We start from the raw sequence: 12,319 nt of genomic DNA on the forward strand, positions 1-12,319 counted from the left end.
AATAAGGATATTAGGTTGACCCTTCTTAAGATCCGCCACTGCTGTCCGTTCACTGGATTTCGTCTGTGTCGTATCCTACTTTAACTGTATCCAATAGTCCTAACTGTACTCATTCCTAGTAGGCCTAGGCTATATGACGGCTATGCCCCTTTCCTGAATTTGGTTATGTCTATTAACGTTGCTATGATTGCGCACGCACGATCTTTGTTTTGCATATGAGCTTGCATTTCATGTTGTGCGGCGACTATAGTCCTGTTTTTTTGGGGTTTTTTTGCAATAACTGTTGGTCAATCTGAAGCTGATTGAGATCTTCTGACCTAATATGCTTTGATTACGTGTTATAGGTCTAAATAATTATTAACGTATTTTTATTAACGTAACGTGTTTTTTCTCGTATTCTAAAATAATACAACAACATTTATTCAATATTCAATATTTTACAAAGTTTATGGGTTAAGATACACAGAAGCCAAAGTGGCTTGTCTTTGTACTCCTAAGCATAAACATAAAACATATTATACGGACGCATTACATTAACAAAAAATGAAATTTTGAGACAGAAAAAGGGGAAAAAAAAAACAAAAAAAAAAAAACACAAACACAACAAAGTGATATTAAGCTAAATGTTTACAACCCCAATTTTGCAGTAGCAATAGTAGCTAGCAATATGTTTCAAATATCATCTTTTTAATATTGTACTTTAGCATAGGGAGTGAGGTCATGTGATTTTGTTCTAGGGTAGACTGGAGTTTATTCCAGTAAGTTGGTCCTTCAATAAAAATTGATCTTTTATTAATTTCTAATCTACTGTGTGGAATATATATCTTATTTGCGTTTCTTAATGTCTTTAAGCGATCAGTTTTAGGGTTTAAATCAATCAAGTTGTTTATAGGGATGGGAAGTTCCTGGAGATGATATTTGAACATAAAGCATGCAATTTGAATTTTATTTATATCGTATATATTTAACATTTTTAAACTTTGTAATAGTGGTTTGGAGGCTGTTCTCATCGGTGAGTTTGTAATCATTCTAGCTATACGTTTTTGTAATTTATGTATTTTTTCTAAGTTTGTTGGATATTCATTTCCCCATATTATATTGCAGTAATAGAGGTGTGGTAAGCTAAACGCATTGTACACATTTAAAAGAATATGTTTAGGAAAGACGTGTTTTACCTTGTAGATGATACCAATGGATTTAGCGATTTTATTTGAGATGCAGTTTATATGGGGTTTCCAGCATAAAAGATTCAAAGTTGCATAGAAAATGGATAGAACTTTTGTATATATAATCTCATGTATACTTTTACGTGTGTTAACTAGTATCAGTATAGCCATAATAATGTTGTTTTGTAAACTATAGTAATCAATAATATAATAATGTCTACAGTCTACATCCAATAAATCCCAAAACATAATCAAGAGGCACTATTTGTCAACAAATAATTATTAGTCCTCTCTCCGTGATGGTTGTCACATAATGCTTTGTATTATTTTTTATTGTATTTATATGTTTCATACGGACAGTTTGTCTGAAATAAAGTTGAATTGAATTGAAAAGCACTTGGTAACTAAATAATGTTACAGTAAATTATGAAACAGTGTACCACATCACGGTACATTGAATACACGAGTAATATACTTACCATACTAAGACCACAATCAAGTGTTGTAATCGCTGGAAAAGTGTATCGTTTTTCGATTTAATTAATGTTGAAGGGCTCTTTGTTACTTAAACCATTCATGATTCTATATTGATTGAACAGTACGTCGGGATATGCATTTGAAGTCGGTTCATTTGCGTCCCATAGTGATCACCATCTTTAGCTTAAAATCACGTTTTAACCCGGATATTGCTTCTTAGTTACATTATTTATAATTAGATGGTAATCTCTTTCCTATTAATTTCCATAATCAATCTCTAGACCATTGGCAATGTATGCAGCTACTATTTTTGTACGACAATGACAAAGGCGAATTCGGTGTATTTTTCGTTGTAATTAACATGATAAAACACGTCTATTGTCTAGAGAATGTAGTGTGACGTAATGCAGTATATAAATAATATTTAAGGTACTAATTAAGATAGCATGTACTCTAATCGTTTGATATTCTCTTATCCACACACTCGCCCCCTACAAGTCTCAATCCGATTTTCCACTAGGCGAATTTGTTCGCGCGAATCGAAAGCGCCAGCTTGTACGCATGCGTATTCATGTTTACATCTTCCAAATCCTTCTCTACGTATGCGTACTATTAGCCGACGCCTTCGATTCGCGCGAACAAATTCGCCTAGTGGAAAATCGGCTTTAGATTATAATAGCTGATAGTAAACTACAGGAATCACAAAACGTTATTAAATAGAGTACATCTAGTTTGCGTCTATCAGGCCATTGTTTACTTAGTTTTTGACAATTTCCCGCGAGACTCAATAACATTGATTTATTGCTGCTTTCATTTTAACCGAATGTTGATAAATGATGCGCAAATAAGCAAATGTCAATTACACATATGGTGACAACAGGTACGACGACGACTCAGAAAATCAAGCGATTTCGTAGTAAAAGTCGACGGCGACGATCTCAATCATTGCCACGTCGTACCGTGACATCCAGACATTTTTTCTCATATCGCGACAACAGTGTGTCATCCGCATTTCATTCACATCACGAAAAATGTCGAAATGCATTGATAATACGAAACTTATCGTCGATGTAGTTCATTAAAATCGATGTTACGTAATTTTCGTCAATGCATTTCATTCAAATTGACGTTACGTAATGTGTCGTGATGTCATGCACACATTCGCGACAAGTTTCGTCAATGCATTTTGATTCTCATCGCGACAGATTTCGTATTTTCAATTTTATTCACATCTCGACAAGTTTCGTATTTTCAATGTATTTCATAAACATCGCGACAACATTGTAACGTCAATTTGAATGAAATGCATTGACGAAAATTACGTAACATCGATTTTAATGAACTACATCGACGATAAGTTTCGTATTATCAATGCATTTCGACATTTTTCGTGATGTGAATGAAATGCGGATGACACACTGTTGTTTAGGCCCATCATCGCATCACGTCATAAAATTAGGCATTCTTTCATAATACGATGCGAATCAAATGCTTCAATGATAAAAATTCATCATATTTTCAACAAAATAAAAGAAAACAAATAATCTTTGACATGTTGGATATGAGTGCCACATAGTTGAATTACCCATAGTTGACGAGAGTTGCCAACTTCTATATATCCTCCTATTAATTGTTTTTATTTCTGCACATGTCATACGGTCATCCAGTTTGCTTTTTGTAAATGCATCTAACATCAACATATGGAACATTAAAACTTTACCTCGAATGGCCGTAGGTTGAATTACGTTATACGAGCTAGTACATTATATTATACTATATCAACTTAGTGTGTAAAAGGTTAACTAATAAAACACTGTGCTCTACATTTAAAATATGTGACTCCTGCATTACGTCTTTCTGAAAATGAAATAATTTCCAGTATGAAATTGTGTTTATATGAACTGTACAAAACTCAATATCATATCATCACACGATTCAGACCATAAAAACCATGCCTATCATACCACACTATACCATTATTATGATATCCTATCATACCAAGCCACACATTCACAGTCATGACACCACACCATACCAAAACGATCCATGGCACCCCATATCATATCATTACAACAAACATGCAACATCATACATATACCATGTTATACCACAAACACTGTGCACCATCCATTCCACACACCACAAACCATACAAGTGTATACCATAATCACCATCCATACCATACCACATAATATACCACACGGCACCATCATACCATTACCAATACCATCATTGGTACTAACGTCACCAAGCCCGGATTTGGTCCAATGGCTAAAGAGTACCCCATCGATCCAGATGTCGTCCGTACGGGGGAAAAAGCTCTGTCTACACTATCAAACTTTATGTAACAATAACAGTATGTGTCCATATATGGACATGGGTGATGTTATATCACTCCATATTTGGGCATATCACTACCATATTTGGTCACATCACACTTTTTTGTCAAACTAGTTTGATAGTGTAAACGAACTCATGGAATAGCCGTGAACGGGGGTTTAACTGTACTTATACTTTTCTTATTTATCTATGCAATTCGTTCGTTAACAATTTAACATTAGGATACTAGTTTATAAGTGAAAATACAGCGTCATCGTAAATCCAGTAATCCATTTCCTTGTCACCAACCTTCTAACAGTTTTCGTAAATATATCATATTAATTTTTTGTCAAGCAAACTAAATGTTTGGAATAATAAGTTAAGATTTTATAGCTCGATGTTTTAGAGGTCAAGATAGTTTAGTCTTAATTTTCTAAGTGCTGTCCTTTCTCTCCATAATCTCGTATCGTTATTAGTGATTAGTTTTGTAAGCACACAAACTCTTTATGGTTATGCGCGCAAAGGTACGCGGACGGACTCTAGTACGCATGAGTGACGAATGACGTCACAAAATGAATATGTTTACCTACTAAGGCTATAATTTAAAACAGTTTGTATATTCTTTAATATAATTTACAGTCTGCAAAATGACCCATAACCTTACTATGCCAGTAAAAACGTTTATAGTTTACGTAGAATGACCTATGTCAGTTGACATTAAATAATGTTAAATTGACCTCTGACACTGCGATGGAGTTGTTGACTAATGTTTCATCCATAAACATTCGTTTACATTTTGTTTTCGATTCTGTGGCCTATGCGTGTAGGACTTCTACTGTACACCATCGTTAGCATTTTAGTCCACGACGCAATTTATTCATATATATATATGTATTCAAATAAAATCAGCCATAGCTTATAATTTAAAATTTCAAAAAGTTCAATTCAGCCGAATTATTTAATTTCAAAACGAAGTCAAATAAGTAATTAAAACGTATAAAATCCACTATGAATAATTAATTATATTAATTATACTATCTATCTAATTATAACCGAATTAAAAGACGTTTACTATACAATTTACAAAGAGAAATGTTGGAATAATATCATTATTATTAATATTATTCTTTAAGAAAGCAAATTTTTAAATATTTGTAATTAATTAATTAATTAAACAAAAGCTACATATATTTTCAGTGCTTAAATAATTAAATTCTTAATAATTCAGTAATGGTCATCTGATGGCAATTCAATTATGTGAACGTATAGTGTTTATATCAGAAAATATCGTTATTATTATCATCATCATCATTATCATCATCACCATTATTATCATCATTATCATTATCACCATCACCATCATCATTATCATCATCACTATTATCATTATCATCACCATCACCATCATCATTATCATCATCATCATCTTCATCATCATCATCATCATCACCATTATCATGATCATCATCATGATCATCTTCATCATCATCACCATCATCATTATCATCTTCATCATCATCACCATTATCATTACTATCACCATCATTATCACCATCATCATCACCATTATCATCATCATCACCATCATCATCACCATTATCCCCATCATCATAATCATCATCACTAACATCATCACTACCATCATCACCATCATTATTATCACCACCATCATTATTATCATCATTATTATCAACATCATCACAATCATCATCACCAATTGATGTAATTGCGATATATGGAAAGCCAAACCCGCCAAAAATACATAATACATACCATCCACCAATAATTAATTCGTACAAAATTCAAACCATCCAATATTATCTCATGCAGTTCAATGAAAACTTAAACCATTAACCTAGTATCTACACCATCCAATACAATGTGTGACCATCTACCACTAGCCCAAACGACAATACGCCGAACAAACTACCCATAACACAAACCATCTAAAGAATGTTGAGCCCAGGCAGCAATAATTGAATTAATCTAACGTTAATACAAGTATATATTAGCCAACTCATTTATCAACATTTCATGTAGTTCATGAACATTTCAAACAAAGCATCTTAATTTTAGTTCATCGAATTATAATTCTAATTCATTGCCTGTTTTATACACCGTTTGTCTGTTCAACAGTTGAAACAACTGTTTTGCACACGATACGCCCGTTCGTGAGTTCAAACCATGATATTTGAAGCATCGACTTTCCAAACAGCGATTTTTCGCACCGAACGTATTTTCTTGAGTTAAAGTGGTTGCATTTCAATCACTTGCTTTTGATTGGCCAGTATTACACACCGTTCGCTTGTTCGTGATTTCAAACCATGATATTTGAAGCATCGACTTTCCAAATGGCGATTTTTCGCACCGAACGTATTTTCTTGAGTTAAAGTGGTTGCATTTCAATCACCTACTTTCGATTGGCCAGTATTACACACCGTTCGCTTGTTCGTGATTTCATGTGATAACATTTCATTCGACAATTTTTCAAACGTTAGTTTTTGACTCCGCTTACGTATATGTCAGTTGATATACTATTTTTTAATTTTCATACTTTCCATAGTCAGTTTTGTACATCATTCGCATTTACGCATGTAAAGTGTAGATATTCCACTCGACAAGTTTTAAAACGGTAGTTTTTTTTTTATTGTTTAATTGTAACTGTTGGCGCCGATTTTATATTGGGGGGGGGGGAGGTGTTCGGTACTGAATTTGAACAGTACACATTTTTAAATATGGTACCTCTACACGTTGGGTTATTTAATGCATGATGAATAACAAAATAATTATGATTTAATAACAATACACATGTTTTTATTTAATCCATGATAAATATTCGTAAAATATGTTTATTCGGATATTTATTAATTACGTCTCCACTATAGTCTATAAAACATAATGAATGTCATTATTTCAAAAAAATAGGCCTACCCCGTAAACAAATGGAAGCTTCTCAACAACAGTTAATTTATGCATCATAGAGATATGGAAAGCCAAACCCGCCAAAAATACATAATACATACCATCCACCAATAATTAATTCGTACAAAATTCAAACCATCCAATATTATCTCATGCAGTTCAATGAAAACTTAAACCATTCACCTAGTATCTACACCATCCAATACAATGTGTGACCATCTACCACTAGCCCAAACGACAATACGCCGAACAAACTACCCATAACACAAACCATCTAAAGAATGTTGAGCCCAGGCAGCAATAATTGAATTAATCTAACGTTAATACAAGTATATATTAGCCAACTCATTTATCAACATTTCATGTAGTTCATGAACATTTCAAACAAAGCATCTTAATTTTAGTTCATCGAATTATAATTCTAATTCATTGCCTGTTTTATACACCGTTCGTCTGTTCAACAGTTGAAACAACTGTTTTGCACACGATACGCCCGTTCGTGAGTTCAAACCATGATATTTGAAGCATCGACTTTCCAAACAGCGATTTTTCGCACCGAACGTATTTTCTTGAGTTAAAGTGGTTGCATTTCAATCACTTGCTTTTGATTGGCCAGTATTACACACCGTTCGCTTGTTCGTGATTTCAAACCATGATATTTGAAGCATCGACTTTCCAAATGGCGATTTTTCGCACCGAACGTATTTTCTTGAGTTAAAGTGGTTGCATTTCAATCACCTACTTTCGATTGGCCAGTATTACACACCGTTCGCTTGTTCGTGATTTCATGTGATAACATTTCATTCGACAATTTTTCAAACGTTAGTTTTTGACTCTGCTTACGTATATGTCAGTTGATATACTATTTTTTAATTTTCATACTTTCCATAGTCAGTTTTGTACATCATTCGCATTTACGCATGTAAAGTGTAGATATTCCACTCGACAAGTTTTAAACGGTAGTTTTTCGCACATTTATTGTTTTATTGTTAAATTGTAACTGTTGGCGCCGATTTAATATTGAGGGGCGGGGGATGAATGTCAACTTTACGACTGTATGACACTTACTTAGGCCTAGGCCTACGTTACACACACAGGGAGATGTAAACTAATTTATAAATTTATTTTACATCTCCCTGGTTACACACATTATCACAAACTTAAATAATGAAAAAAAAAACAGAATGAAATAATATAATTTAGCTTGTGGGCCTGTTACAATTTTACGCCCCACAACTAGGCCCGGGGTAACACCCACCTCGCCCGCCTGAGGGGGAGAGACAGAGGAGAGAGAGAGCTGGTGTCGTGCTTCTCTCTCCCCCTACGCGGCGGGCGTGTGCGGCGGCTGCTAGATGAGGCCGGTCTAGAGCCATTTTCTGCTATGTGCTCTCTATGATGCATAAATTAACTGTTGTTGAGAAGCTTCCATTTGTTTACGGGGTAGGCCTATTTTTTTGAAATAATGACATTCATTATGTTTTATAGACTATAGTGGAGACGTAATTAATAAATATCCGAATAAACATATTTTACGAATATTTATCATGGATTAAATAAAAACATGTGTATTGTTATTAAATCATAATTATTTTGTTATTCATCATGCATTAAATAACCCAACGTGTAGAGGTACCATATTTAAAAATGTGTACTGTTCAAATTCAGTACCGAACACCTCCCCCCCCCCCCCAATATAAAATCGGCGCCAACAGTTACAATTAAACAATAAAAAAAAAACTACCGTTTTAAAACTTGTCGAGTGGAATATCTACACTTTACATGCGTAAATGCGAATGATGTACAAAACTGACTATGGAAAGTATGAAAATTAAAAAATAGTATATCAACTGACATATACGTAAGCGGAGTCAAAAACTAACGTTTGAAAAATTGTCGAATGAAATGTTATCACATGAAATCACGAACAAGCGAACGGTGTGTAATACTGGCCAATCGAAAGTAGGTGATTGAAATGCAACCACTTTAACTCAAGAAAATACGTTCGGTGCGAAAAATCGCCATTTGGAAAGTCGATGCTTCAAATATCATGGTTTGAAATCACGAACAAGCGAACGGTGTGTAATACTGGCCAATCAAAAGCAAGTGATTGAAATGCAACCACTTTAACTCAAGAAAATACGTTCGGTGCGAAAAATCGCTGTTTGGAAAGTCGATGCTTCAAATATCATGGTTTGAACTCACGAACGGGCGTATCGTGTGCAAAACAGTTGTTTCAACTGTTGAACAGACGAACGGTGTATAAAACAGGCAATGAATTAGAATTATAATTCGATGAACTAAAATTAAGATGCTTTGTTTGAAATGTTCATGAACTACATGAAATGTTGATAAATGAGTTGGCTAATATATACTTGTATTAACGTTAGATTAATTCAATTATTGCTGCCTGGGCTCAACATTCTTTAGATGGTTTGTGTTATGGGTAGTTTGTTCGGCGTATTGTCGTTTGGGCTAGTGGTAGATGGTCACACATTGTATTGGATGGTGTAGATACTAGGTTAATGGTTTAAGTTTTCATTGAACTGCATGAGATAATATTGGATGGTTTGAATTTTGTACGAATTAATTATTGGTGGATGGTATGTATTATGTATTTTTGGCGGGTTTGGCTTTCCATAACGTTGCAACGGTAAAATACACTCTCAGTGTATTATTTTAATACACAGCGCCCTCAAGAATAACAAAAGTTTTTAAACGTCGCGTTCAAATCATAGAACTCCACATCTTCTGATAATACCATTTTACTATATATCGCCCTCATTTTCATCATTACGCGGTTTTACAATTTGCCTGCGTGTATATATTATGACTTTAAATCCGTTCATCTTTCTGATTGTAAACCAGATCCATAAGTCTATGGGAAGAAGAGGGCATATTTTGTTTGTTGACCTATTTCTTCAGCTTTGATTTTTATGGGAGTACCACCCGTGTCTGTTACGTATCCTATGAACACTGTCGCAGCTAATTACCCGCGTAGGTTCTATTATTAGCTGCTCTTACTACAGGATGGAAGACGAGACCGCAGATCGTGCTCCGGGTAGGTTTTATTTTTTTCTCTACCCACCTTATCTGTCGTGCATTCTTTCATTCGACACTATTTTATTCTTGAATTGAATGCATTGGGAGCGTACGGTTGACAATTTTGCTTACACGTGTTTGTTTTATGTACGTATACGTAAGCGCATATACATAAGTACAAGTACATAATTTGAAAAAGTTGTGTGCTTAAGCGTGGTTCCCACTAGCGACGCAACACAAGGACGTAACGCAACGCAAGTGAATTGACCAATCACAAGCGATGGCTTATTCGCTTGTGATTGCTAACTGTATATATAACTTCGCTTGTCATTGGTTAAAACGCTTGCGTTGCGTTTACGTCCCTGCGTTACGTTCTAGTGGGAACCAAGCTTTATGTGGTGGGGGTGATTGCATCCGTAAATGTGTAGTCACCCTAAAGTGCACGTACCATTATCCACTCCCATGAACAAGTATGCATCGTTTTTCGGCGAACATAGATTTATAATGTTTATTACGTCAGTAATATATCATTGATCAAGCTAACGTTGTTGACACTAAAGCACGTATGTACAGTAATGTACTATGAGAAACATACTGTGTGTATAGCAAGTAATATACACTACATTATGTCTCGTGTTTAGATATCCTATCTTATGAGCATTTCTCACGTGTGTGTACCCTCTGAGGAGGAGTTTAATTTAAAGCGCCGGTCTAAACGAAATGCGAACCATGTGAAATTGTGATTAAGCTGCGCTCAACGCGTACTCGTAGAAACTGCACTATTTATGTACATTATTCATAATGTACAGAATTCATCTTATAGGCCTATATAATAATATAATAGTAATTGTATTATGGTTGGGTTTTTTCCGTGTTAGGGAGAATGAAGTGCATGCAACTTTGGTTATTACAACACAATGCTTGGTTCCCACTAGAGACACACAATGACGCGTAGCGCAACGTAAGTGATTTGACCAATCACAAGCAATAGAGTATTAGAGTATAGTCGCTTGTCATTGGTTAACTTGTTTGCGTTGCGTCTACGTCCTTGCGTTGCGTCTCTAGTGGAAACTAAGCTTTAGAATTAACGTTCACATTAACACGTCTAATGTAAACAATACAATGAAAAATTATGTAGGAACACACATTATGAGGTCGGATGATAGTATTGTGTATGGAAATAGGTTGTATGAGACAATAAATAAAGATATTTAAAAACGCTAATGATTAAATGGCGTCTGTAAAGCAATTAATATTCAAACAGAAATAGGGCAGTTAAAGAAACGAGTGAACGCCGTGCATTATAACATATTTTAAATATTTATTAAGAACTGGACTTAACTTTGGACTCTAACAACTTAATTAAATTAGCAATTGTCGTTATTTTGCTGCTAGGTAAATATGGTTACCAAATGCTGTTAAAGTTCAGACATGCAGTGCAGTCTGGTATGAACAAGCGCGTGTGTACTGGTGCACGTCCGATTTTTTAGGCCTCGTGTTTGAATTAGGACTTGGTTATTTACCCAGGTAATTCGTTTCATATGATATATACAGATATCGCAAATCTGTTTGGAAGGAACTAACTAAATAAATAATAAGTCTGAACAGGCCCATGGAAAAGTACACGTGTAGTAGATTGGTCGGTCTAAACGAGTGTTAAAACGCGTACGCGCGTGCATAAGGTTTACGTAAAGCCATTGCCCTCCCCTTATTGTTTGTTGGCCTACAAGTTTCAGTTGGTAAATACTAGTCACGTGTTTACACCGACAGTTAGCGACTGATCTATACGTCGACTCAGCCATATTTTTCGAGCGTCTGGAGTCTAGTCCAACTATTACACACGGCGTGTTATTACACACGGCGTGTTTCACCAACGCGTACAATGTTTCGAGTAGGCTGTCTTCCCTATCATAACATGGGACAAGGGCTACAGAATTCAAATGTCATTATATCCACTTGATTCGCATAAAAAAAACCATGTGAGACTAGAATGATAGATTTGCATCCAGTTTACGTGCCTGATAGACACTCTTAATCTGTCATTGCTAAATGATTGAATGTAATAAAAAGTTGTCTTGTGGGGACTCGAGGCACGATTCATTTATATTTCAACACAGCGCGCAACGGTATTCAAACAAGAGACACGTACCTATGTTACTCATTGATCCTCAACTGCACTGACGTCATCAATATTAAGTTAATAAATTAATCAAAAAGTATTTTTGTAAATTTTCACTTATCTTAAATCAATTTTAGAACCATAAGAAGTAAGAGTTTCTAAAAATAAACATCTTCGGCAAAAAAAAATAGTAATCTGAAAATGAGATTGAAAGTTTATTGCAAAATCAATATTGAGGAATGATCTACCGAGTGTAAATCAATGTTAAATTAATGGA

General features: G+C 34.7%; 1 protein-coding gene across 1 annotated transcript in view; it reads left to right on the top strand.

The window, feature by feature from the left end:
* The first annotated feature begins 9,725 nt into the window (after window positions 1-9,725).
* LOC140040135 (dual specificity calcium/calmodulin-dependent 3',5'-cyclic nucleotide phosphodiesterase 1A-like) overlaps window positions 9,726-12,319 on the top strand; it is a 41,416-nt gene continuing 38,822 nt past the window's right edge. The window contains exon 1 of the mRNA XM_072085831.1: window positions 9,726-9,942. Within this exon, the coding sequence (XP_071941932.1) occupies window positions 9,912-9,942 (31 nt within the window). The 5' untranslated portion in view covers window positions 9,726-9,911. The remainder of the gene's footprint in view (window positions 9,943-12,319) is intronic.

This window comes from Antedon mediterranea, chromosome 2 (assembly GCF_964355755.1).
Source record: "Antedon mediterranea chromosome 2, ecAntMedi1.1, whole genome shotgun sequence".
NCBI classification, from domain to species: Eukaryota; Metazoa; Echinodermata; class Crinoidea; order Comatulida; family Antedonidae; genus Antedon; species Antedon mediterranea.